General features: G+C 40.2%; 3 protein-coding genes across 3 annotated transcripts in view; 2 read left to right on the top strand and 1 right to left on the bottom strand.

Annotated features, from left to right (window-relative positions):
- nudcd1 (NudC domain containing 1) overlaps positions 1–7,547 on the bottom strand; it is a 40,847-nt gene extending 33,300 nt beyond the window's left edge. The window contains exons 1-4 of the mRNA XM_041955669.1: positions 7,361–7,547; positions 6,227–6,381; positions 4,044–4,229; positions 81–264 (exon numbers count right to left, since the gene is read on the bottom strand). Coding sequence (XP_041811603.1) covers positions 81–264; positions 4,044–4,229; positions 6,227–6,381; positions 7,361–7,475 — 640 coding nt within the window. The 5' untranslated portion in view covers positions 7,476–7,547. The remainder of the gene's footprint in view (positions 1–80; positions 265–4,043; positions 4,230–6,226; positions 6,382–7,360) is intronic.
- A 293-nt stretch (positions 7,548–7,840) lies between these two features.
- LOC121619802 (transcription and mRNA export factor ENY2-2-like) lies at positions 7,841–9,459 on the top strand. Its single transcript, XM_041955702.1, has 5 exons — positions 7,841–7,867; positions 7,970–8,044; positions 8,135–8,205; positions 8,285–8,359; positions 9,189–9,459. Exons 2-5 carry the CDS (start codon positions 7,977–7,979, stop codon positions 9,263–9,265), a joined length of 291 nt encoding a protein of 96 aa, XP_041811636.1. The 5' UTR covers positions 7,841–7,867; positions 7,970–7,976; the 3' UTR covers positions 9,266–9,459.
- A 4,666-nt stretch (positions 9,460–14,125) lies between these two features.
- The window catches only part of LOC121619088 (fibrocystin-L-like), a 46,899-nt gene continuing 33,338 nt past the window's right edge, over positions 14,126–27,686 (top strand). The window contains exons 1-27 of the mRNA XM_041954681.1: positions 14,126–14,164; positions 14,499–14,600; positions 14,785–14,862; positions 15,333–15,477; positions 15,596–15,704; positions 15,814–15,871; positions 15,948–16,041; positions 16,339–16,392; positions 16,516–16,589; positions 16,687–16,729; positions 17,430–17,500; positions 17,624–17,734; positions 18,939–19,031; positions 20,274–20,539; positions 20,707–20,798; positions 20,892–21,051; positions 22,010–22,145; positions 22,355–22,498; positions 22,644–22,798; positions 23,002–23,112; positions 23,514–23,663; positions 23,870–23,994; positions 24,083–24,246; positions 24,369–24,538; positions 25,778–25,910; positions 26,719–26,873; positions 27,048–27,170. Coding sequence (XP_041810615.1) covers positions 14,543–14,600; positions 14,785–14,862; positions 15,333–15,477; positions 15,596–15,704; positions 15,814–15,871; positions 15,948–16,041; positions 16,339–16,392; positions 16,516–16,589; positions 16,687–16,729; positions 17,430–17,500; positions 17,624–17,734; positions 18,939–19,031; positions 20,274–20,539; positions 20,707–20,798; positions 20,892–21,051; positions 22,010–22,145; positions 22,355–22,498; positions 22,644–22,798; positions 23,002–23,112; positions 23,514–23,663; positions 23,870–23,994; positions 24,083–24,246; positions 24,369–24,538; positions 25,778–25,910; positions 26,719–26,873; positions 27,048–27,170 — 3,072 coding nt within the window. The 5' untranslated portion in view covers positions 14,126–14,164; positions 14,499–14,542. The remainder of the gene's footprint in view (positions 14,165–14,498; positions 14,601–14,784; positions 14,863–15,332; positions 15,478–15,595; positions 15,705–15,813; positions 15,872–15,947; positions 16,042–16,338; positions 16,393–16,515; positions 16,590–16,686; positions 16,730–17,429; positions 17,501–17,623; positions 17,735–18,938; positions 19,032–20,273; positions 20,540–20,706; positions 20,799–20,891; positions 21,052–22,009; positions 22,146–22,354; positions 22,499–22,643; positions 22,799–23,001; positions 23,113–23,513; positions 23,664–23,869; positions 23,995–24,082; positions 24,247–24,368; positions 24,539–25,777; positions 25,911–26,718; positions 26,874–27,047; positions 27,171–27,686) is intronic.

Genomic DNA, 27,686 nt, shown 5'->3' with positions numbered 1-27,686 from the left:
AGCCCTAAAGTATTGCACGCTAGTCTTTTCTTCATTCATGCTCAGTTACCAAAGTCCTAACAGCTCAGTGCACCACCCACCGTGTCCGGCAGTGTTGGCGACTGTGACCCACTCAAGAGACACCGAGTATCCGCTTCCTTTGGTTTCCTGCGGGTCTTTCTGGATGCGGAGCAGCAGGACCTCCATGGTGTGGACTCCGTCCTGGACATGTGAGACGCTGTGGAGGATGGTGAACGGCTCCCCCGTGTCTTCACTGAACAGCGGCTGCGAGCACAGAATCAACGAACACAATCATTTAAACAGGATGCAGCTGACAGAGGGCTAAATCTGTCTGCTGTGATTAACGGTGATATGATAAATATTTCAGTTTTCATACAAGTAAATGCCAGACCTTGTAATCTGGAACAAAGTTCTATAAAATTAATGGTCATTCAGCTCATACCAAGTGCACAAAACCACTGGCTAGAGCTGAAACTATAAGCCTACAATGTTGGTCAAAAAGACAAAGAAGACAAAATATGTAAAACTGACATTTTAAAGCCTACACCATTGATCAGTTTATAATTGGACAGATTCATCAATAATGAAAGCTGTCCTACTGCTTATATTTACATATCTTTAACCTTGACAACCCGTTTGACTTTACATTCAGCGGAGGCTTCATTTGGAATGAACAGCAGACAGAGAAGAAGAAAACAGGCTCTTTAGTGGGATCAGTGTGGTGAGTTATGGCTTGGCCGGGATCCTCGAGCACCGAAACTTAAAATCAGAACATCGGGCGTTGCTGACTCGCAGGTTTTAATCTTCATTAAAAATTCCACTCTTGAACTTTGCTTTCAGAATTGCACCAAGTGTGAACTCTCACTTGCAGCTAATCCCAACTGCACGCTTGCTAACAGGATGTCTTATATCAAAGCCTTCATCATTCACTACTACGAGCTAATTTCCAAAGGCTGACAAAGCTTTTTAGACACAGGAATTGCTTCTAAAGTTCAATATTTATTTATTTTTTTTTACCAGTTTCTATGCTGTATAACATTTCATAATGCAAAAGCACATTTACAGGATATATAATCTCTTGACTTCGAAACATGACTCTTGCTTGGTTTGGTTTATTCTCATAGCTGATTCCAATACGCTGCACACACCGTCCTTTAAATTTCGCATAAAACACTTCAACTAATATTTATAGGAAAGGAATGTGAGTAAATCTTCAGATGCAGTAATTTCCTGAAACAGCTGGGAAATGTAGTTTTTACCAAATGCTACTCAATCAGGAGTTAATATTCAATTTGTTGGGGACTATTTTCAAGTGTGTATTAACACACGTTTGGTCATTATTTATGGCAGCAGCACACATGGACTCATATGACAGTGCCTGTCTTAACTGTATTGAAGGAACATGTCGCCCAGTGCAATGGTTTGTCTTACTGAGGTATTACATCCATCCAAACCATTTCCTGTTTCCAGATCAATATAATAAGAAAACTGGAAACCCCTGGAATATACTGTACGGTTCACTTTCTTAAAACATATGCAACAGCTGTGTGTGTGCGCCGGTGGAACACCTGGAGGTTTATTGTAATTAATAAACACATTCGGCAGCATGTCTCAGAGCAGCACTGGAGAAAGACAATCTGTCCAAGATTTTTTCGCTTCGCTTTTTACCTCTGAGTGATCATTAACGTCATTACTATTTCGAGCATTGCTTGGCTATTAGAGGAGGCTGACGCCAGCAGCATCTGAACACTAACAGAACATGTCAAATGACTTGCTTTAACGGATTTCGTTTGTTTATAAAATGAAGAATTGTCAAATATAATTTCCATGAGGCTGTTCACAGTAGACAGATCACAGGCAATGATCTTGCTCTCAATCAAGCTGCATGCAAAGCTCATAATGCGTTAAAGCAGTCGGGTTGGGAACCACACAGCCATAATCCATTCAGTCTTTTCAGTTTCAGGTCTGACAGTTAGAAAGATTTATCAGAATTCCACCAGAACTATGAACTATTGTACCAGCCGCCAAAGATTTTTTTGAAATAAAACAAATATCAAACGTTGGCTTGTCCCCAGAAGTGTCCGCTGGCATAAACAAACACATTTGTCACTGTCTTTATTAATCACCTTTTCAATAACAAGTAATACCGCTCCTCCTGCGAGACTCTGCCTGTGTTACTCAGTGACTCAACGATCACCAGTTGTTGAGATATCTGGCCTTGGACAAAAACATCACTCATCTGCTCTCCTCCAAAGCTACGATCGGGTGGCTGAGTTTACAGGAAGTATCAGTTACAAACGCTATAAATAGTGCTGTCAAGCCAAAAAAGCATTGTTATTAAAGCAGTACATGCTGACGTGTGACGGATATTTGGGTCATATTCCTTATTATACTTTGATAAGTTTGATTACACACATATATTCTGCTAATAGTTAGATTGCATGCATATGCTTATATTAATGATAGTTGGATCCTGATATGTTGATCTTATTCATATTTTCTGCTGATGGATTATGTGACTGAATAATCAACAGAAATTCTACTTCTCCTGGGTAAGTTTTTCCTTTATTATTCATAGAAGTGATTTAGACGAGGAGTGGTTCTCTTTTTTGCAGAATATATCTGAGGCCAGTATGACCTAGAACAGGAGGTTTTGAGATAGAGGCCTGGCATGGGAGACATCTCGGGGCCCTCTACTTAAGATAGAACAGGGAGGACACCAGGGAGAAGGGTCTCTCTAGATTTGTCCTTGCAAACAGGTTGCTGGGCCGGTGACGTTGGATTCTCAAAGATGAGCAAGCAGAGGAGAGAGAGAGAGCACGGAGTCAACGAGGAGGAGCTGACGACTGTTTCAGCATTTCCTCATGTTCTGCCTATAAAATTCGTGAACTGACCCTACTCTTTTGTGGATCAGGGAAAGGTTAAGTCGAGACCCAGAGCTCTGTAACCTTGCACATTCTACTGATGTTAGAACAAAACTGATTTTTTGGGGATCAACATCTTCTCCTATTGCTTCATTAAAAGAACCCAGAGGACCAGAGAGATTTTTTGAGACTGTCACGTGTTTCCTCTCTAATAAACATCTTGTGAAACTGCTTATCAATTTTGAGAAAACGACTCACTCAGAGAGTCACTTAAGAGACCAAGTATCACGTTAGTGCATCTTCATTTGGTTACCAACAGAGCTCCATAAAAGGTCATGGATTAGCTACGGCCCTTTCACCTTCTTCACAATGATTGCTGGATTACATGTGGGGCTTTTTTTCCTGTCGTCATTCGTGATCTTTCAATTTGAGAGCAGGACTCATTGATTTCACGTTCGCAACCTGTAGCGCTTTCCCTCGCACTCAAGTCGCCCCTGCTTGCGCTCACATTTGCTCTGCTTCGGCTCAAACTGCATGCTTGCGCTCACTCGGACAGTTTAATTGGCACAAAATCTGAGAGCAGACGTTTGACGAGCGCGCAGAAGCAGCCTGAGTGTAAAGAAAGGGGCTGAAGCTGGAGTGAAGGAAATCTGTGCAAACAACAGTATATCTGAGTGAGTGTAAGCTGAGCAGAAGCAGAAGAAATCTGAGCGCGAGCAGGGGCGACTTGAGTGCGATGGGCAGGGTATGGAGGGAGAGCATCACAGAATCCGAATGTGAAATCAATGAGTCATGCTCTCGCATTCAAAAACCACAGCTCTTGAATGAAAATAGGAAAGAAGCCACATAATTAAATTGCAACTAATACACTTTAGAGATGCTCCGATGCACCTTTTTTTTTTTTTAGCTCCTTAGGCTTCACATACAAACAGATGTAGGAGTGCAAATTGCTATGGTAACTCCGTTCAGAGATATTTCAGTGAAATAAGGTTTTCAAAGTGCATATTTGAAACAAAAGCGCAAGAAATGTGCAGAGAAATAAATATCTACACGGCCGGAGAGCGATATCTGATCGACTTGGTCCCAACTCTAATGCACTTAATGCATCAACAAAGACGTCTAAATCACGAAAAATGTGTTTGTGTATTACTTAAAGCAGTTTGCAGCTATTGCACTTACTTCCCACTTCATATGGGAGCTGTCTCCTCTCTTGCCGGTGCGGAGAAGGTACAGTCGGCCGGCGCCGTCAGAGAGAGCCGCCCAGGTCGCTGAGGTGAGGCTGAGGGACGCACAGAGACGATCCTCACACTGGCTGGGGTCAGCGGTTATACGGTAGACCTCTCTCGGCTTCCCCAGGGCGGTGTCCTGGATTCACCACACAACAGACCCATAAGTAAATGCTAAATCCAGAAAAGAGACAGATAACTGTTTCCACATCAGTCTAAGCTATGTTTGATTCGTCCAAACCTGCAGGGAGTAAATGTGAACGTGTTGGTAGATAGGAATGAAACTGGCAACTGTTTTCTTGAGTAATCAGTTAAGATTATTCATTATGTCTACGAAACTTCAACAAAAATAGCTAAAAATATGCCCCTTCTAATTTCTCAAAGTCCAGCTGATGTCCTCTAATTGCTTCTTTTGTCTGATCAACAGTCAAAAACTTAAAGAGATCAATTGACTGTCATTATGAGAGTAGAAAAAGGAGCAGATCTTCACATTGAGGAGCTGGAAACACAAAAAAAAAACTTGAAAAGTGACTCAAAAGATGAATCAGTAAACAAAACAGCTGTCGATCAACCAATTGATTAATTGAACTGCTTGTTTCAGCACCAGTGGTTGAGAACCATCAGGATGGTACAAAATGGATTTTATTTGTACTTCATTGTTAGTTGCACTAAAACTGAGCAAAAGATTCCTGAATAATGAAAAGTGATATATCTGTTCCCACTGCTAACAAATTATCAGTTTACATTCTCTAAAGAGTCCTGTCACGACTCACAAAGACTCAAATAGAGACACTCTGAGACGGCTTTGAACTATAGACGCAGAGAAAGGTCACTGCTTTCATATTGAATGGGGCACTTAAATCCCATAAGAAAATTCTGCGATTAACATCTGATGCAAAAATACACAGTGAAGCAGAATTTCCATAATGCTCTTCAAGTTAAAAGGCCACAGGAAGATACCGTCAACATAAAACCCGAATAGCAGGAAACGACATGTACTCATCACGGAGAGACCAAGATACCAACTGTCATGTGGCCGTCCATGTGGCTTGGCATCACATGTGATTCACAACTCTCAGAGCCTTATTAGTAATAAAATGATACGCCACCTCATGAGCATCAATTAGTCATTAAGTGAAGTAACAGGTTTTCTAAAGGACTATGCAGCAGCTGCCCTGTTGTTGCCATGGTGCATGACACTGCGAATCATATCGCTACCTAATGCATGATCCACCTTTGAGATGATTTTTTATAGCATCCAGTGTCATTAATGCTCCAAACAGAGCGTGAACCACCTATGCACAATGTGCCGAGTGACACTACCCTGCAAATGTACGTAAAAGGCTTGGCAGGGACAATAATTATCATGTGATGATTGTAATTAGAATTTGAGCGACACATTTTCATAAAGAGTCATTTCATAATGTCGCTGAAAGCCAGAAAGCAGTCTCAAAGGATTATAGTCTGCTGATCATCATTCAGGCCTGTTTGGACTTAATAAACACAGATGTGACACCAATTACCTCGAATTATGATCAATGATGTCTTCAACATAAAAGAAGTCGCTGCTGAAAAGGTCACTGGGCTGATTTTGCTCCTTGTCTCAGCATCTTGGTGTTGGGTATTTTAAGTAATCACCACAGGCATACAAGGCCTCATCCAAAGACTTTATACACTGTATTGATTCATTTGATGGGAAAGAGACAGAATAAGAAGCTGTGTTTTTCCCCAAACGCTGGGACTCTTTGACTGTCTCTGATGCATCTTATGCAGTTAGGGAAATTATAATGAATCACATTAATATTGCAACTTGTAAAATGTTAATATCGTGGAATTTTTGCAATGGTAATTTTCTCTTGACAGCACCTGCCAGAAATGCATTGTGGGCCGATGCTGATATTACACAAGTATTTGGTCACCACCTACTGGTGTGTCAGAAGCATGAAAGCCCACCAACAGTTCCACCGTCACAACATCAGAATCATAACCGTTGTATTTGATATGAGGAATAAATATACAGGAATTTGCCTCCTAGATTTTGTTGGAGGGACACGATGACAACAAGGTAATGACAAATGTAAACAACAACAAGGATGGAGGAATTTCAAGTAAAAAACAGCTGGTTGTCAAGCTTACCAGGGTGACGGTGAGGCTGAGAACCCTTCCTTTGCAGTCCACAAACAAAACGCTGTCTTCATACCAAGGATCTAAGTGGAGGTAATTGTACATGCCAAAAGCACGCATATGTTCCAGGGTGTACTGAGTATCCTTCAACTTAACTTCCTCCACAGCTGCAGTAGAGAGGAAAAAGCAAAACGTTAGACTAAGGAATAAAAATGTGAACCACGCTAAATAGATGCACCTCTGTATCAACATACTTTGGTATCTGCCGGCATCTTCTAGGTGGCAGATTGTTAGATTTGCATTTTCTTTCATCATTTTTGTATGTCACAGAAAAAGCAGCAGAAAAAAACCTTGAGCTGAGCATGTCAGAAAATGTGAACCTGCTTGCATCTACATTGTATTAGGGCTCTTACAAAAAAACGCATTTCTGCAGCTGTGGCCAAAATGTATGGAAAAATATTCTTTCAAGCTCTGATTCCACATGTCTACTTGTACCTCCCCTCTGCTCACTCAACAAGTCTCAGTGAGTCACTCCAGATGAGTAAAATTCACCACTGCTGTGCACAGCAAGTCATTCCTGTCAAATGCAGTTAAAATATTGAATGCACAGCCTCCTTGTCCCTCTTTCACAGACTAAATCTTGCAACCAGTCTGTGTGTTTTTTGGATTTTTGTTTTTGTCTTTGTGTTGTTTTTACTGCTGTGGGTTCAAGCCAAAGAGGCATTTCCTCATTTTGGTCAATAAAATCCTCACTAACAAACACTGCATTCAATAGACAACTGCATACATTAAGTTAAGTTAAGTTAATAAAAAACACATTGTTCTCATCACCAACGTCACTGTTTTTCTGATCATTTGCAGTGAATAAAAATATTGTTAAACTACTCCTACTTTTCCTAGGGACCCTCTGAACTCCCTAAGGTGTAAGTGGAGGACCTTGAGCCACTGGGTTACAGTTAGAGAAGCTTCAATATTATTACTAAGCATAACCAAACGTTTTCAATTATTACCAACATGTAAATTCGAAAACTCAGCTTGCTAGTTATGTTTGCTTGCAGCTGTGGCAGAGGTGATATATCAGTCAGGTATCAGTGCTAGGCTAGCACTCTTGCTAGCTGTACAGTACAGTCAGTTCAATTCTCTCACCAGCATCCAGCTCTACGTTATACGTTGGTATGGCGTCCAGAGATAACCTGTAACTTTCAAAGTTGGGGTCCAGCAGCTCTCTGTTGACCTTCAAGGAATAATTCGACGCAGCCATGTCTTGTAAATATTACTGATTTATCCACAAGTTGGTCTGAGGCAAGATGTTGATGTTTAAGAAGTCAGTGAGACACACGTTTCCTGTTTTGGCGCCACGGAGCCATTTTACAGCGACACAACCCGCCTGGGCGCTCATGGGATGTTGAGTTCTTTGTATTTTCTCTCAAAACGTTTTGTGTGCTTCAATAAATGTGTTTCATTTCGTCGTGCTGGCAAAGCTCATTCATGTGAAGATAATGTGCCCTATCTGACACGGTTTTTACCTGTGGCGTAGTCAGTTTTAGGCAAATTACCCGGCGCTAAAGCGGAACCGTTAAGCTTTTAATGTTTTACACGGTACGTTTATGTTAAGGGACTGTATGTGCTCCAGCTGATCCATCTCGACAAAAGGTAACGTCTACCTGATAGCTCGCAAAATCAAACATTTTTTGTACATTCCCGTGAAGCCGTTGAATCCAAACAGACACCGCTGTCGTTTGTGTCTGATTTCAGACAGATCATGAGCAAAGACTCGCAGATGAGGGCTGCAATAAACCAGAAGCTGATAGAAATGGGGGAACGGGAGCGGTAAGCAAGCTTTTCTCTTCAGTGATTTGGTCATGAATGGATTCGAGACAGCAGACGTTAAAATAATGTCAGCTAAATGTGCGGCCGCAGGTTGAAAGAACTGCTCAGGGCAAAGCTGGTGGAGTGTGGCTGGAAGGATCAGCTGAAAGCACACTGCAAAGGTACTGTATATGCATGCGTGTGCGTGTGTGGCGGTGCTTCAGTGAAACTGGATCTCTGAAGTCATTAACTATCTTCCAGATGTGATCAAAGAAAAGGGCCTGGAGCATGTCACAGTGGAGGACCTGGTCACAGAAGTCACACCAAAAGGCAGAGGTACAGATCTTCATATGCAAACACAACAGCAGGGGGTGGAAGAAGTGTAGAAATAATAATCATGCTGGAGTAGATGTGCTGTTACTAGGCTTCATTTCATCAGGCTGGGTGGATAGAGTCTGCTTAAGACTACACTTTGGGTCAGTCAGTAAATACTATGGTCAAACTTTGGTGAAGCTCACAGAGGTTTTATTTTAAATCCTGGTTGAGATCCCCAAAGTTTCATGTGTATAAAATAACACTCACAACATCTAGTAACACTGAAAAACTGGAATACTGTATACTGTGATGAACATTGCCTTTAAATCAAATCTTGGCTTTGCAAATTTCAGCCACAGTAAACATGATCTCACTCTAATGAAGAGCTGGAACAAGCTGATGCAGAATTGTGATGTGATAAAGTGAGACAGACAGACTGGAGTGATGTTTCTAAACTTAAAGCTACTAAATAGGGAAAAATATGAGGAAAAACTGGATGTTTTAACAGGTTGAAATGTAACTTTTTCATTGCAGAATTGAAATCCTTCATCTAAAAAGATTTTAAAAAGAAATGATCCCATAAAGTGCAAATGGCTCCACATGTGGATGGTTTACATCAGGCATGTTTGCGAACAGGACAAGATTTTACTGATTAGCACAGTGCAGCACTTCAGTCAAACAGTGCAGCAGTAATCCTTCAGTAACGTCACAAGCAGGAGGGTTTCGCAGTAACACTCTGTACTGCTCTACTGCTGGATTACATCACAATCTGCATGTGTTTCTCTCTTCCTGATCACTCAGCGTGTCCTGACATGCCTTTTGTCTTTTATTTTTGTTCCCTTCTGTGCAGCACTCGTACCAGACAGCGTGAAGAAAGAGCTCCTGCAGAGAATCAGAGCTTTTCTAGCTCAACACGCAACCTTGTGAATGAGACGATTCCCGTCTAGACATTTTTTTACTCGCTGTAGATCCACGATTGAAATCCAAACCGATCTTTGTTCTCATTGTGAGCAATGCTGAAGTGTTATTTTTATTTTGTATTGTGTGTTTTCATATTGATTTTAGTTTGTTATGCAGCAGTTTTGGAAAAAAAACAAATAAAGTCATGCCTATTTTGGTCACTGTGGGTCTTGACTTTTTCTTGAATATTGCTAAAGAGAAGAGTAGTCAAAAAAGAATCTAGACAGATAGGCACTAGAAATAAGCATGTGCACAGCATGTCTGCTCTCATACAGGGTTGTGAGGCTCTTTAGTTCTTCAGGGTGTTACATAAGAAGACAAAGACCTTTGTTTGAGTGTCTAATGACTAATACATTGAAAATACGGACATGAATAATATGGAAATACATCTAAAGAGAAACTATAAACGTAGACAAGCAAAGATTTCTAGTTGTTTTTTTTTTTCTTAAAGTTATTTCCCGAAGAAAATAAAATGTCAGATTTCTGCAGTTTGTTCTTTCAGGAATTGTAATTGTTGTTTTCTTTCGAGGGATTTTGAACCACATGTTCTGCACATGGCTGCCTGAACCTGCTGCACAACATTTCTGCTCACGTTCCTCGTGATTTCAGACTTCATGGAAAGAACTCGTCAGTTAAATGATTCTGACAGTGACAAGGGGTTTACAGGACATTCTTAGACTGAGAGTGTAGTTTGGTGCGTGGGCAGCGTGTTTGAGTCTCTGCATACAGTCCGTTGCTCACACGGAGTCCTGGTCTGAATGCCGCTGAACAAACGTGCAACGTGGTCACATGTTCAGAAGATTTTGGCCAACAACGCTGAAATTTTATCAGTAAGTTCTGGTGTCCCAGGAGTTTAATTCCTCACTACTGCTCACCATGAATCAAACTCATTCACTGTCAAGTGAAAGTGCAAATTAGCTTTTAAACACAGCAAAATGTTGAGGTTGAAGTTTTATAAAATTACGCTTATTTGCTTACGTTTCTAAACATTTTTAAGAAAAAGAAATATAAGCAAATATTTCTCTCAGTCTTACAGTTTTAAATGCTGTAACTTGCTTGTTTAGTCAGTGCAGGTACAGGTCGCTGCTCCAGGCCGAGAAATAGTCCAGCTCATATTAACACTTTGCTTTTTGTTTGAATCAAACAAGTTGTGTTAAACAATGAGGTTTTGGATGGGCGGAATTTGTTATTTTCAGGCAGAGCCAAGCCAGCTGTTTCCAGTCTTCATGCTAAGCTAAGCTAACCAGCTGCTAACTGTAGCTCCAAACATACTGTATCGTTACACACAAGAGCACTTCTCATCTAACTCTCTGCAATAAAAGAAATGTCGTAATTATCGTTTTTATTGCTCAATATTTCAGTATCGTACTGCTCGGGTTGCTGATTAGTGAGAAGTAGTTTTCAGACATTAGATAACTGTGGTGAGATGGACCATGTTTGTGTTTTATTGTGACATTTTATTAACTAAATGGCTGGCTGAAAAACAACAGAATTGTTTATAATTAAAATAATCTTTTGAAAAAAAATGGAAGAAAACATAAAATCTTATATATAAAGATTGTAAAGCATAGGATGAAATAATAAATTTTTAAAGGAAAACCGCTTGTGATTTCCAGACTCGTTGCTTGTTTTACTTGTTCGGATTCTGGAACATCTGCCTGTCTGTTATGTTACCACCCTAAATAAACAAAGGATTTGCTCACATACTGTGAATCACTGCAGTCATAAGATTTACATACAACTTTTCAATCATTTTGCCGTCTTTAAAATTCCTCCACAATTTGATCCACAGCTTAATATCTAAAAACATATCTTCTAACTCCTTCAGTGTAATAATAAATCATGTGGCTTTAAATCTGCCCCACAGCTTCCTCAGGACTTATCCTGAGTCACCAGGCCTGCGGTTTGTTCTGTGATACCTGCTCATTTTGTTTCGTTGATATATCTCTTGTGGCCGAGCTGCAGTGAGCGCTGCACAGTAACTCACCAGTATGCCTGACCACAACCGCACAATATTACTAATTTCTCCTAAAGTCCCTTTCACCCAGCCTCAGGCATTTAGAGGACTTTGCTGAGTGTCAGCTGTAGAGACCACAGACTGACAGCAGCTGCTTAACTTGCATTAGAACTTAATATACATGTTTGGCCTCATTGTATTATTGATTTAGATTTTAGTCTCATGTTTTATGGACAAAATTAATGATTTTTCTCTTTTGATTTTTTTTTTTATAGGTGAGTGAATACTGATAGAAATAGAACAATGTTCCTTCCAGGAGGAGGTGAGTGCAATCTTCTTAACAGAAAGGGTTGTGGGACTCTTTCATTATGTAAGAAACATTTCTTCAATCATCTCTTCCTACCCAGGGGCACCTGTTAGCAAAAGCTGTGACGTGATGTAAGTTAAACATCTACTACACCTCCTCCTCCTCCTGTGTAATACCGCAACAGAACTGGAGTCAACAAAGTCCTTATCTAACGTGTCTGGTGGACACAGGCAGCCTGTGAGCAGTCACACTGCAAGGCTACGGGCTAATGGGCCTTTTTCAACAGAAGAATAAGGCACAATGATGTTGACCTTTGACCTTTTGGCTATAAAATCTCTCACTTCATCCTATGAGACGTCATCATTTCATCATAACTGGCTCATTAATTCTTGAGTTACGGCCAAAGATGTGTTTGTGAGATCACTGTGACCTTTGACCTTTGTCTACGAAAATCTAATAATTTCAACCTGGAAGTCAAAGGTTTTATTTGTTGCATATTCAAACAATATATGAGAGGTGAATGACTGATTTGCAATTAACAGTAATAAATAGAATAAGGATAAAAATAATAAGAACACAAAATAAATAAGATAAAAATTCAAAGATTAAGAATATAGAATTGATGTAAGTTTTAAAGTTTGTGTGTACTTGAACCTTGAAATAAATAAAACACAACTAGATTCATATCTACTCAGAACAAGGGGTATAAAAGTACAGTCTTCTTATAGAGAAACAGCGCATTTTACAGTAAGTGATTTTAATACAGCAATTCAAGAACACACTGATGCACATGCACCACATGCCCACTTTCTAGGATTTCATTTGCAGACTCTCACTACCGCATCCTGTATTTCAGAAAGAGGAAAACTGGAGCCGAGAGGAACGGCTGAATGTGACTTTGAGGCATTTCCTTTATTACTTTGCTTATCAAAACTTTAAACAGTGAACTCTCACGACCACTTGAGGCTGCTAATGTTGCAAAGTATCTCACCTTCAGCTCTCACTCATCTGGTAATCTGGCTCTCCTTGTTTGCTTCCTGATGTAATTTTGTTTGACGTGCTGACGACACTGGGTTTGGTAGAGAGATTTCACCATTTCACCTTTTTCCCCGTATTTGGAGAAATTTCTCTTGAAAATCTGTTGATATTTTTGTTAAAACAGGAAATGATTTAACTCTGTAGGCGTGTTGACTGAAACAGGGATCTGTGTGAAAAGAGCACAGACAAGACAATGATGAAGAATGACTGTGAAGACTAACACACTGACCTCACTGGAAGAATCTGATTTCTGTCTGTTCAGCATCTCATGATATACTAATAATATACCAATTCCTTGTATGACATGAAAAGTCAAATACTTTCTTGTCAAATATTGCAAAAGTCTATGTTGAAATCACACAGCTGTAAACATTTCTAAGACTGTCGTAAGTGACTCGGTTCATTCGAACAGGACTCTGCTTGTTTCTAAGGCACCACATAGTTTAACACCTGCTCACAGCGCTGAAGCATCAGAGTATCACTGCTGAACATCGTTACTGACATGAGCAGAATAATGTGGTTTTCTCCCATTCAAGACAAGATTTTGCAGAATTCACAAACTTAGCATTGATATGAAAAGGGTACAAAATAACAGGAACACGTCACAGTATTATACAGTGCAATAAACAGTTAAGTAAGGTCAATAAATAGAAAATAGAATAAGAATAAAATGAGTTTTGTATCGGGCCTCCTAGAGTCATGACCTCTCTGGGAGTGATTCAATATGTATAATATGTAATATATCTACATATATATATATGGTTTTCACTTCACCCACACATGTCAGATGTTTTATGTTTTGATCTTTAAAAATGTTTTGTTTGATGTTTTGTTTTGTTGTTGTTTTTTTGTTCATTTTAGTAAGAAAATAAACTTAAACTTGATACTTGTCTTTATATTTGTACTCTACACTTTGTAATAGTGTGATAAAACTGCCCTGAAATTCAACATTTAAAGCGTTGCAGTTTGTTGAAGGTTATTGTGCAAATTGGGTGTGTTTCTGTTATTTTGTCCACGCATTACACATTGTTTTTGTTTCCTCTTGTTATGATTACAACTCAAACTGCTCATGTTAGTTTTCATATATGACATGCAGGCTAATAACTCGTAAACTTGCTTCATGAAGGATTGAAAGGACAGAGTGTTTTTACGGTGTGGTGTTAGTACTTTTATTTACATAAATGATCTGAATACTTCCTCCAGCACAGCTCACAGACCCTGACAGATCTACTCAGGGCTTTTTATAGTTTCATTCCTTCCTCTTCACTTCCATCAAACTCATGATGCAAACTCCTGTTCTTAGTTTGACCCAGCTTTTACTCCCTGACAGGAAATGAACAACAACATCTGGTATGGTTTCAACATCACATTTAGACTCCGCTGGTGATGGACTGCGGGGACACCAGGATGGCTTCTCCTCAGTCTCCTCCTCCCAGTTTCAGGTGAGAGGCGGAACAACGGGCAGCCCTATAAAGAGTTACGAGCTGTCTGTGAGACAGGCAGCGTCTCTCTCTACCTGTCTGAACACCTGAGGCGTTTAACAGGTTTTCAGCGTTTTCAGCAGGTGATTTTATTCATTTAAAACACATTCTAATTGAAAATACCATTATTTTCGGCATTTCTTGTTGCTTGTTGCAGATTTTAATAAATTAAAATGGCTGTAACCTTATTATAACCTTTCAGTAATTTGGGTCTAATCTTTTAGGTTTTGCTCATCAGAATTGATGGTATCTTGATTTTCAATTATTTCCCTTCAGAGCACTTTCTTATAATTAAATTGAATCATCAAAACAGCCTGAAATATGACTAATTCTGCTTTGTATGGACCGTCGCAGAACTTTGCAGACACACCTGAAAATAGCCTTTTTGTAGTTCAAGGTTTTAATGTTTCCCAGCAGCAAGCTCCCCGACCAGTCCAGCAGACAGCAGGGACACCTCCAGGATGGAGTGCCCGTGGAAGCCGGCGGCTCTCCTCCTCCTCACGCTGTGGTGCTGCTGCGGTGAGTGACCGGACACAAAGCACAGCATCAATGAAAGTCTGTAAAAACTGCGTTTTCTTTAACCGAGTTCTGGACGTCTAGATGCAAGTTCGCGTCTTTTAATTGCGGAAATCGCCCAAATGTCCCAACGAGTGTCCACTCGTGACCATCAAACTGAGCTCTTACACTGTTTTCTATGTTTCAGGCGCTCAGCGCGTTGATTACATTTATCCACACAGAGGAAGCCTCAATGGAGCCACACGACTCACCATTTCAGGAGACGGTGAGAGATTAAATCCTCTTTCGTTTATGGTCACGATTAATCCCAAATTATGATGTTTGAATCTTAACCGAATTCATCTTATTTGTATGTTACCATTAACTAGTAGTTTATCATGCAATTAAATATCATATTGTCTCTTTATTAGTCATTATAAAGCATTTATAAATGTTTTAATATGGGGGTTAGGATTATTAAGGGTTATTGTTAAATTATTAAAATTGTAATTAATGTACAATAACTTCCTAATTTACTATCAACAAGCGGTAATTAGGAGGTTATTGATGAAAAAGGTTAATTGCCTAGTAGTTGGAGAATATGGTCATGCAGAAAAAGGCATTAACAAATGCTTTTAATGACTAATAAACAGTCAAAAGGCTAAAAATATGCATGCTAATACTATTTAATAGTGAATATGTGTACCATAATATAAAGTGTTACCAAGAGGAATTGTTTGGCACATTTTTTTGCAGGTTTTGCTCAGGAGAAACAGTTCCAGCTGAATCCAAAAGACGACAACTTTGGCAACCGTGTGACCCTGGTGTCAGACACCCTGTCTGTGCCCTGTGACGTCGAGAGAGACTCAACACACGGCAACCAGATCCTGTGTTACACCAGGTAGCCTGCAGGCCGGGGGGGCTCTTCATTTAATATACACATATCTTAAAAAGTGCATGCGTCACTATATGCATGAATCTGTCGAAGATGATTAATGTAATGAGTGTGTCCATCACAGACCCATGCCGAGTGGTCACTATGTGATCCGTGTCAGTGTGGACGGGGTTCCCTTTCCTGACAGCAGCATATGCAGAGGAGCGTACAAACCACACCAGTGCAGCTTCTATGTGAGTTTGCAGTGAATACAACACTTACTGTAGAAGTGAATTGCTCCTGCAGTCAAGTTTAGGTTGGTTTCTAAATGTCTTTTTCCATTTTTGCTGCAACTCTCCTCAGACTGTCTGGTATCGCACACCTACTATCTACAGTATGAGTCCAGTCAGTGGTCTTCCAGGTACAGCTCTTTACCTCTATAGCAACATGGAGTCCATTTTAAACTTTATATTAAACCCACTTCAAAATCACTGCAGGCACCTTGGTGACAATACGAGGACGGATCTTCTCTGATGTGTATGGAAGCAACACTGCCAGGAGCTCCAATGGCCTCAACGTCAGATTTCTGCGGTATAACAATACATAAAATATCAATAAACATAAAAAATATTCATTTTACTGTAAATAATTTTGTCTCTCCCAAGCATTTAAGTGTATTTTTTTTAAAAAGGCGGGACATTTCTGACTGCTGGTTGATGACATCCTGCCAATATCCTATAAAAATGAAGGCTAAAGAAACTAGTTTGGCATAAAAGATGTTTGCTTGCTCGTTCACTCCCAATTCAATTAAACATTAAAATGTAGACTCTCAGATTCAAATCGTATCTTCATGTATAGAATGAATTAATGTGTTTCTGTTTATTGCAGATCCTACATGGGAGGGATGCCGTGTGAGCTGCTTAAACCAGAGTCAGATGAACTGTAAGAACTTTGTCTAGATGTGGATTGAGTTTGGAAATTAAATCACAGGAAAATGCATTACAGATATAATTATTATTATTTGGCATTTTGAACAGTACTAAAAGTTCTTAAATGTTTCCAAAGATATAACCTACGACTGGACTCTGAAAATTCTCACTGGGGATATATGAGCTGCAAAATGACGGGGACGTATGTTGGTAAGCTGGTTTTGTTCACAATCACAGCTGCTCTTAAAATATATAGTTTTAAAACTGTACAAATGATCTCTGAATAATTATCTTTTGTTTCCAACAGGGCATCACAACCTGACTTACATTCTTGATAGTGAATTTGGAAGGTAAAGCATTGTTAGAATATTTGACTTCATGCTTCAATACTTAACACTTTAGGTCCAGTTTAAGATTTGCGTGCATACACCTTTGTGTTCTCAGAAAGATCTCAAGTTTAGTCAAACTTCGAATGTGCTGATACAACCTGATTCCAGAGAAGTTCGTACACTGTAAAGCAGAAATAAGGCAGAACAACCAAACTGTGTTCAAAGACAATTAAGTGTTTCCAAAGTGTTCCTGAGCTCATGCATTAATCTGCTTTGTCCAATCATGTGTTCACAAAGTGGTGAACCTCGCTCCATCCTCGCTTGTGAACCACTGAGCCTTTCCAGGATGCTCCTTTCATACCCAATCATGATACTATCACCTGTTACCAATCAACCTGTTCACCTGTGGAATGATCCAAACAGGTGTTTTTGGAGCGTTCCACAACTTTCCCAGTCTTTAGTTGCTCCTGTCCCAACTGGTTTGAAACGTGTTGCTGCATTAAATTGCAGAATAAGCAGATATTTGTAAAACTCAATGAAGTTGATGAGATAAAAGATTAAATATGTTGAAAAGGATTAACAAGTTAGCGCATTCTGTTTTTTTTATGTTTCTATTTTGGAATCTGGGTTGTAGATAAAATGAAAAGTTATGAAGTTAGAAACAGCTCCTGAAGATTTGAGCAGCTGTAATAATATTAATCAATATCTTTTAAATCTTTAGGAGTTCAGCAGACAAGAGGCTGTACAGGGTTTCAGGTTTGGGCAAGCTCTCCATGTTTCAGACCTTTGCAGGTACGGTAAACAGAGAGTTGCTCACAATAAAAGTGTCAGTTTTCATAAGTACTTCCTGTGTAGGATTATTGTTATTTTTGATACACTTTTTAATACAGTGACATGTTTATGTCTCGTGTTCAGAGGTGACAGGAGTCTCCCCATCCAAGGGTAGCGTCATGGGTGGAACCTTGCTGACCATCCACGGCCGCTTCTTTGACCAAACTGACCAGCCAGCACGAGTTCTCGTTGGAGGTAATAACTGCCATCAGTCTGGAAACTTACCAGACACTCCCCACCTATAACCAGTTCTTATACCATGACAACATCGCTGATATTGTTTTCACGCAGTACAACCTGTTCCGAATGAACAGATGTATGTGGAGCGTTGGCGAGTGTGGTCATAATCCTTTTCAACACCACAGAATGTGCACACACTGTAAGCCACGACAAACAAATGAAAACCACGGAACTGTTGCATGGCAGAAAAAGAATCTCCCCAAAGCTTAGAGACACGACAGACCGTGACGAACGAGCTGGCGCAGTCTTTCATAAGACTTTGCGAGTCATTTAACACGTCACCTTGAGTCACAGCACGTTTGGCAGTAAAGGAATTCGCTTTGCTTTAAAATCTGGCATCTAAGGATAATTATCTAAGGATTATTATGATCAAATCTGGTGCTTGGAAGACACCACAAATCAATATGACTCAGATACAGAATGCAGAGACAGTGTGTACAGTCCAAACAAACAAACAACACAACTTTTATCATCTGTACACCAGAATATTTCATTAAATTTCATAGCGTATACAACATAAAAGAATATGAGAATCTGATCGCAGACCTCATGCAATCTATTTTCTTACTGAATATTTTTTAATCTGTCAACCTCAATAACGTACGATAAATTCAGAAGTATCACACCAACAAAAGGATGGAAAAATATGCATAGTATTGATAAGGAACCCTGAAAAACTATAGAATACTATAATGGGCATGTATTACTTGCTTTTTGGATCTCTTTAAGAAACTTGGGACTCTTTGTGACGGGTTGCAAAGAGGTTTTTGTAGTTATTTTTCAAGGCTTGGAGAGGTAAAATATATAGAATATTTCACTAGAAATAAAGGAAAAGATCATTTTCTGTTGCAACGATTCAGCAAAGGCACATGCTTGTGCTTTTATACTCATTACTTTTAGGTTAATTTATCACCATGAAGTGAAAATTCAGTCATTTGAACACTTGCTAACATCAGCTTAAAGTCCGTAAAGTGCGAAAAATAATCATACAAAGTTCAGATCAAAGTGTCAGTTGTGGCTCAGCTGGAGGTGAGCAGATAATGAGTACATTTTGACTTTAACATTCCTTCAAGTTAAGTCTGTGCTGTTGTGTTCATGTCAGAGGAAAGTTTGATGTGAGCTCAGACATGTTTCAATCAGCTGTGCTTGCTACCCTCAGGCCTGCCTTGTCACATCCAGAGTGTGTCCGATGACAGAATCACATGCAGCACTGCCAAACACGAGATGAACCTAAACATGACGGTCTACCCAGGTGAGGACACACCTCCCTCTTCTTCTGTCCTCTTCTCTTTCCACGTCATGCAGCCGGCGCTCGTCTTGATCCTGCCACATTATTATCTTGTGCGTTGTCACTGTGTGAACAACACGTTCACATCAGTTGATGCGCTAATCTCTGAAAGAATTTAAAGCATCTGTCAACAACTTGTCAACAAAACTGCTGCCATGAAGAGGATGACCTGATCCCATCACTTGTCATGGGTCATCAAGACTTTGATGTGTCCTGTAACAAGATCGTCTCTTATCTGATAAACACATTTGTCATTTGCTCATGCAAAAGACCTCTCAGAGCTGACATCGACAGCAGATATGGACATGGTTTTTAGTTTCTATAGCTTTTCACAGCAGGATTTTTGTGATGTAAGATAAACTTTAATAGTGGCTGTTTGAAACTTACCTTGCGAGGCATCTGAATTCAAGAGATCACAAGATCGCACAACAGGAGAATCCATCTCGGCAGGCTTTAAGTTTAGCACTTGCCAGTGATTCGGACCACTCAGCATCCTATGAAGAACTACTGGCAGCAACAGGTGCCTCCTAAGGAGGTTAGCGTAAATGCTGCTAAAGCATCAGCTAGATCAGAACTGGAGAGGGTTTCTGCATTGAAAGAGGCGCAAAGAATGGTACTGAAGGCTTTTCACTTTGGCTTCAGCAGTTTCACACTCTTATGACATCTTATGGTCCATTGATCCGATTGGTTGAGGTTAGGTCGTAATAGATATTGATAGACAGATGTTTTATCCATCAGACATGTCAGGTTAGCTTGAAACCAAACAATAAGACCACAAGCTTTAATTCCCTGGTTTTTAAAAAAGCTCTCCTTAGTGCAGCATGTGTCTCAATGGTTTATTTGAAGTATGCAGCATGCAAACATCGCTTGCCTTAATTCTGGATTCTGCAAATAATGTCTCACTGTTAGAACGCTTGATTCAGCTGTTTTGAGTTTAAGCAAAAAAAGACACTTGAATCAATGAATGTATGTAACATTCATTCCTTGTCTGTTTATTTTTGCTGTGTAAAGGGCATTACAGTTTGCCACCCATATGAAGAATAATAATTTCTTATTAGAGATGCAACTAATGAATGTTCAGCATTTTTGCTTGAAAAATGATTAAATCAGATGGTTTTCTTTCTGCTGGTTAACTCACTGATGAATCCACTAATCGTTTCAGCCTTAATTTTTTTTCACCACCATTTATTTCCATTTTAAACCCAGGTGGAAGAGGCTTGAAGATGGAGGTGTGGAACAACACGAGACCCCGTTACCTGACTGACATTCGCAGCTACAATGAGAACACAACTGGATACTGGACAGAGCGGATGGACTCCATGCCTCGCATCTTTTCTCCTGAGTTGAACTTCTTCAGCTCACGATCCAGAGGCTTCCTTGTCCCTCCAACCAGTGGCGACTACACAATCTACCTCCATTGTGATGACCGCTGTGAACTTTACTTAAGCAACTCCAGCCGCCCAGAAGATAAGGTGTGAATAAGTGTTGTTGTCATCTCAGTGTGATAAATCAAACAAAATCATGCTGTTTCCATTTGAAACAATCAAAGAAATTCAGATGCTACATGTACAGTATCATTTTGTGATAAACAGAACAGCTTTCTTTCTTGTAACTGTTTTTTTCACAACCTCCACCTCAGGTTAAAGTTGCTTACCAGCCGTACTATGTCTCAGACTTCACGAAACTGGAATCACAGAAGTCTGAAGTAATGACTCTAGAGAAAGGAAAACCGTGAGTACCGGACTATGGCTCTAATTATCGCTTGGACTACCTATCATCAATTCATAACAGGCCTACATGACTTAAAAGCAATATTTTCTGCAGCTACTACTTGGAAATTCTGCATCAAGAATATAGTGGAGCAGCTTCTGTCAACATTGCCTTGTTCAACCCGGAGAGTTCCTTCACGGAAGACCAGACGGACGATGCTGTCAATGAGGTCCAGCATATCGTGGCTAAATACGACGTGTTCGATGAGGAACAGGTATGTGGTTGCTTACCTGCTGCTAACCTGTAGCTTTGTTCCATTAAACACACCCCAAACCGCTCGCCTCTCCGTAAAGGAGTGGTTAGAAATTTTGCGAAATACTCTTTTCCTTGCTGAGTTAGATGAGAAGATCTATATCACTCTCTTACATATGTGCTAAATATGAAGGTACAGTCAGGAGACTGTTAGCTTAGCTTAGCACAATGACAGGAAATGAAAAAGCTAGCTGGCTCCATTCATTAGCTCCTAGTCCTTGCTCCCGGCTAAGAAATAGTCCAGTACATAACTCCTCATAAAACCACAACTTGTCTTTTTTATGCTTAATTTTTTATGTAGAAATAAACATAAACATAAAAATATCATGTTAGTGAGTGTTAGATAAAGTGGCACTGCAGATGGACATTTTGACTTTTGAACAGAGCTAGCTAGCTAGCTGCGCCCCCCTATTTACAGTCTGTATGCTAACGCCTGGTTCCACCTTCATATATTAGCTACATCCATATAATTAAGTGGTCAACCTTCTCATTTAACTCTTTCTAAGAAAGTCACATTTCCCATTTTCCACCCCAGTTTCTTTTGTCATTCCTAAATAATGAACTGAAATTAATGTGCATGCTCCTTCTTAAAAATTTGTTAAAAACAGCTAACGACAGTTTAGCATTACTGGTCAGTTTTGGTCCGTCTCTAACTTACTGAAGTGGCTGTCTGGTTGTTTCTAGCTTTCCAGATCCATTTTTGGAGACAGGTGTACCAACATTTGTAGTCACAGCAACACAGCCAAACTTTACTGTTAAACAAACAATGCAGCAAATGTTGTGAGTAAATGTAGTGGCTTGAGGGAAGGTGGGAGCAGCAAAAATATGTAATTCTCATCTGCCTCTCAAGGAGCTACTTCCCTGCATTTTGATTCAGCATCCACCTCTTTCTCCCTTTCCTCTTTCTTACTGTTGCACAGGTGGTAACCTTTAATTCCTGGCCCAGCAATGCCATTGGAGTTAAAGAGGTCCAGAAGCTTAGCATCAGCAGCAACTGTGCGAGCCATCTTTGTGGGAGCACCTTCTTCAGCCTGGGCTACGGAGACGCAAAGACCGGTAATGTCTTTCTGTTAATTCATTTAAAAAGAAATCAATGGTGCATTTGTATCTTGCATATTAATTACCTTAAAACATTCAGACTGCATACATTTTTATCATTGGTAGCAACTAAGGGAAAACCCCAAACCTGTTGCTATAATCTAATGAAATTATCGTACACAGCAGCAAGTATGTTCGTTCATGAGCTTTGCCTTTTTCTTATTTAGGACCGGTTCCAGTGAGTGCATCAGCAGCTGTGGTGGAAGCAGCCTTGAACAGCCTTTGGTCCATCAAACCTGACACAGTCCAGGTCACCAAGCAGGACGATAGCCAAGGAACTCACTTCACAGTCACATTCAATTCTGACAGAGGTATGAAGAGACCGAGGAGGAGGAGCTAGTCAGGGAAAAGTTGGATTGAAATGTGTGATTGCTACACTTTATTCACCTGCACCTGATAATGTTCGTGGTTTTAGTGCAATGAATTAATTGATCATCTGTCTTGTTTTGACTACAGGGGATTTCAAGCCTCTTCACTATGAGGTTTTTGGCTCAGACACCAACATTACTGTTGCTGAGGTTACAAAGGGGAGAAGCAACATGGAGACCTTCACTCTGCTCTGGGCGGGGGTCGCCACAAAGCCCATTGCCTTCAATGCAACTGAGTCTGAGGTCTGTGGTGACCAAGTCTCTCTGTCTGTCTTTGTGCTTAGATACAGACATCTTAAAATAATGACTTCATGATATGTCATTTAATTTCTTAAGCTGTCTTCGTCAAAATAGGTTCTCATTTTGGACTGAAGTAATTGCAGATGTGGCAGCCCATACTGTGAAGAAACAATACTAACATCCAGCTTGTTTGATTTTGTGAACAGGTGCAGTCCGCTCTGGAGGACATGATGAAAGCCGAGTGTCCCAGTGAGATCTTGACCACTGAAGGGACTGATGTGATGTACTTCAATGACTTTGAAAATGACAACTCTCAGGTCAGTGGGGACTAAAGCGAGCATATTTTGGACTGACTATTGTCTGTAACCATAAACATGAGTAAAAAAAGCCCTTGAATCTTAAGTTCATAAAGCTCGACGGAAACAAAATAATACTCACCAAAACTGTCTAGATTTGACTTTTTACTGGCTGTGGTTTGATCGAAATAAACCCTTAATTCACCAAGCTAAAAATCTGCGCTGCTGACCGAACTTCCACTCGCTCTCACGCTTCACGGCTGTTCTGTCCCAGCCGGCCGTCTCTTTATCGTACCAAGACTCAGAGTCTTGGTTGGTTCCACTGTAACTCACCTCGGCAGCATGTTTCCTGTGATCACATCCTCGGAGAGCATCTGATTTGAGATTCTCACACAGTTTTTCTGATTTCTTGCACTCACCAGTTCAACAGTGCTGAGAAAGGGACTCCAGTGAAAAACTCAGGTTTCTGTGGCCAATGGTCGCTGAAGAACGCTGAGGTTCTTTTCAAGGACACTTACACCAAAGAGTCTGGTGGCACCTATGGACCAGTTTCATTGGACAAGCATCCCACGGTAAAACTCTTATAAAAAATTTATAAAAAATTATACTGCAAATAGACATATGGATGCAACAAGAAAGTAGGTGAGTGTGTGCCGAACATGTTGGTTTGGACCCAGTGTGTAATCAAATCTTTGCTGCTGCTGTTTGTAAAAGGAACTGAACTTTGACTTACTCTTTATTTTTCATTATAAAATATTTCAAAACATCTTCCTTGCAGCTTTGCTTTGCATACAAGGGAATGTTGAAGGATGAAGTTGGAGTGAAGTTCACTTACCGCGACAGCCAAGGCAAAACCATAACAGAGAACGCAAGGATCAAAACTCTCTTCACTAAGGGCCACAAGTCAGTGAAAACCACAAGATTTAATTTGTCAGACACTGTATGCAAACCTCTCAACCAAATTGCAGCATATCACTGCTTATATTTCCAGATGGAGTTACAAATGCATGGACCTGCAGAGTTCCCTGCAGACAGAATATATTGGAAGCAGATACAGTCTGCAGGAGTTTTACCTCTACAAAGAAGAGTCTGGTGCAGATTTCTATGTGGATGCTGTTCACTTCGGAAAGAGACCCACCACAATTGATGAAAATGGTACAAAGCATGTCAAAGCTAGCTGCTCAATAGCTCGATAGAAGATGATGCTTATTATACGTATTTTATACATATTATGCGTTCAGAAGTTTATTTTATTCTTCTGCATTGTTTCCTTACAGCTATTCCCCACAAGAGGAGACCTCCACCCTTTGAGAGCTCTGGTCATTCCTTCGAGGTTATTGCTGTTAGCAAAGACACATCAGCTGGTTCACAGATCAGCTACGAAATCAAAGCCACACCAGCAGAATGCGCCTTTGGGTTCCCGCTGCTAGGAGTTGGCTTCTTGCAGGTAATTGATTAATTAATTAACCCTTAATGGGATAATATTAACATACGCCTGAAAGGAAGTGCTTTTAGATGTCGAGAGCCTAACGTCTTAGTGAAAAAACTGAGTGTTCAGTGAGTAAATGAGAGAAGAAGGGGCTTTCCCATTCTGTCTGATGGAGCAACAATGTGGAGTCTCTGCCCGGATTGTGTTTCTTGAAAAATCCACACAAAGAAAGTGCTTGGGTCAGAAATCAAACCTGAGTCTCTCTGCTGTGATGCAGCTGTCCAAAACTCTGAGCTGATGTGACACCCAGAAAATGCACAATTCCAATCAGACAGACAAAAAGGCAACGCAAGTATATATCAGGTTGTAGGATGTATCCTGATATTAGTTCTTTGAAACAGCAAAGACGAGGACTTTCCACAAAGAAAACAGATTTAAGCAACAGGGTTGCTTCAGTAGCGTGACTCACAACAACAGAGGAAATGATCTGTAGCCCACGGCCATGTGATATCACATACAGTACAGAGAGGCGCCACAGTGATTGTGTGTGTGTGTCTCATGCCTCGACATGGTGTACAGTCATCATTTGCCTAACAGATTGCAGTGGAAGCACTGACTACTGTATAAGGACTGGCACAGAAATGTGTGATTGCAGGGTGCCGTGTCTGTTGTAACATTTGTTTCAATTAAATCTGACAGTCAGTCTGACATTACTCCATCGCCATGCTCCAGTTCAGTCTGCAAGGTTATTTATTGTATGGGTGCCACCTTCCTTACAAAATTAAAACTGAAAGATGTATCAGAAAACAGGTGATTTATTTCATGTACATAGCCGGGTCCAGTGCCACACACTGTACCACAATATAAGCCCTTTAAACAAAAAAAAAAAAACCATTCAAAACCACTCAAAACACAAACACAACTCAATAAAATTCCTATAAAAGTCAGTGACAATCCCTGGATAATTCAAGACGACTGCTCTCTCTTTAAAAGCAGTTTCAACTTGAGTTTATGATCCATGTTGAGTTCTGCATGTGTAGTTTCCGAACAGAAGAAAGACGTCTGTCCACTTACATCGAGGATATAATTATAAAAGAAAAAAGATGTTTCAGTCCAGCATTTTCCTGTATGAAAGGTGTTATACAATTGAAGTTTGTTATTATCATAGACATCAAGTATGGTGATGTAAAAACCGACACGTTCCATGGAGAAACTGATAAAAAGATCTTTTTAATCCTCATATTTCTCCACTTCTAGATGTCCAACAGCAGCGAGGACATGGCCGAGTTCAGCGAAGGAGCGGCCACCATCACCATCACTCGCCCTCACAGAGCCTCCCCTCCTCTGAACGGCACCTTTGATGTGGAGACTTACGGAGGCCGAGCTGAAGGTAGTTCAGATGGACATGTGTAGTATTTGCATTTTAACAGCTCTGCCCGTCCTGGCTGGATAGACCAGATAGGATCGCCCACAAGGTTAAACTCCCTGTGAACCAAGACTGACCACTGACTTTTAACCTGCCTGTCTGCCAGCGTTGCTGTTGTGGTGATGAAAACCTTACATTGTCCCAAAGTAAATGCTATACACAAGATATCTGGGTAGTTTCCAAGCACGCAATCGTATACTGTGAAAACATACTGACAGTAATGACTCAGACAATGAGCCATCAGTGATTTACTGTAAAAATCTTGACACTTTAATTGAGCGCTTTGACTTTCAGGTGTGGAGTCTTTTCTAAAATTAACCATCAGAACCTGTAAATCACAACACTGAGAAATGAAACACTGTGTCCACCAACACTGAACTGATTCAAGGAGAGATACGCTGGCGTGTCTCTCACGTCTCTTACAATTTAAAATGATCACATTATGATTTTTTTGTTTGTTTTTCATAAATGTTTCTTTCCCACCTGTAAGTAAACAAGTTGCTCAAATGTCTGCTCATGAGCTAGTGCTTCCAATGTAATAATATTACATTATATTTAGGAGGTTGTCTTTGTGGTATTGGTGCAAAACCATATTGGCATCTTGTAATTTTCCAGTCCATATTGGAGCATGTCGACCCCTGTACCTCAGATATCCTGCAAATACAGTTAAAAATGTCATTCTGTTCATCTGCATGCAGCACCCTGCTTCTACATGCATTCATGCTGCACAACATATGTACCGGTGTCTAACCCCCCCAGTGCTTGTTCTCAGGTCTGTCGGTGGACATCAGTGAGGAGGACCTGAAGTACGCTCTAGAGGGAATCGCAGGGATGGGTGAGGTCAAGGTTACAAATCAGGGAAGCTGCAGACAACCACAGTGGAGGGTGGAGTGGCTCACTAAACCCGGAGACCAGCCTCTGATCCAGGTCAGATTCCACAACTTATTTAATTGCTATTTTAATACAACAGTATTGATGGTAGTTTTTAGCAGTATTTACTCGCACTGAATTGTCTTCTGTTCTTCCCATTAAAGTTTCGACTGGCACAAAAAGACCAGCAGCTTGTTCTTGAGTCCTGAACGCCTTTTATTCTCATTACAGGTTAACGACTCATCGGTAGTCGGCGAAAATGTAGAAGTTTCAGCCCGTGAGAGCAAAAAGGGAGGACTGTTGATGCGAAGCCTGACAGGAGATCTTCTCCGTGTCTGGGAAACACAACCACAGGTACAACGATGAGTCATAAAGCCTCTGGCACATCTGGTTTTGGGTTTCAGCATTATATGCAGTGGTGGAAGTATTCAAGATCCTTGAGTGAAGTAAAAGTACTAATACAACACTGTGAAATACTCCACTACAATGAAAAGTCCTGCATTTAAAACCAAACCTTACTTAGGTAAAAGTATTTAAGTATTATCAGCAAAATGTACCTAAAGTATCAAAAGTAAAAGTACTTATTGTGCAGTAAAATGCTCCCTGTCAGGGTTTTATTATTATATCTGATGTTTTGACATTACTGCTGCATTCATGTTGCATTTTACTGCTGTGGATGTTTAGGATTAACCTCATTTGAACTACTTTACATACTGTTGGCTAGTTTAGTCTACAGCAATGCATCATATTCTATAAGACCATCAATTGTTTGTAGTCCTGTGACAACCACGTGTCTCTAAAAAGTTTGATGAGCTCAGAAAAACATCCTGAGCCTGAGAAGTAAAAAGCAATTAATACTGTAAATAGCAC

This window comes from Chelmon rostratus, chromosome 16, assembly GCF_017976325.1.
Source record: "Chelmon rostratus isolate fCheRos1 chromosome 16, fCheRos1.pri, whole genome shotgun sequence".
Lineage (NCBI taxonomy): Eukaryota > Metazoa > Chordata > Actinopteri > Chaetodontiformes > Chaetodontidae > Chelmon > Chelmon rostratus.
This window is presented reverse-complemented; position numbering and strand designations above follow the sequence as displayed.

What these genes read in the sequence shown, in the direction of transcription:
- LOC121619802 (XM_041955702.1), top strand. Translation starts at nt 7,977, where the DNA reads ATGAGCAAAGACTCGCAGATGAGGGCTGCAATAAACCAGAAGCTGATA. An exon ending in GAAATGGGGGAACGGGAGCG is followed by an intron (nt 8,045 to 8,134) that starts GTAAGCAAGCTT and finishes GTGCGGCCGCAG; the next exon opens with GTTGAAAGAACTGCTCAGGG. An exon ending in AGTCACACCAAAAGGCAGAG is followed by an intron (nt 8,360 to 9,188) that starts GTACAGATCTTC and finishes CCTTCTGTGCAG; the next exon opens with CACTCGTACCAGACAGCGTG.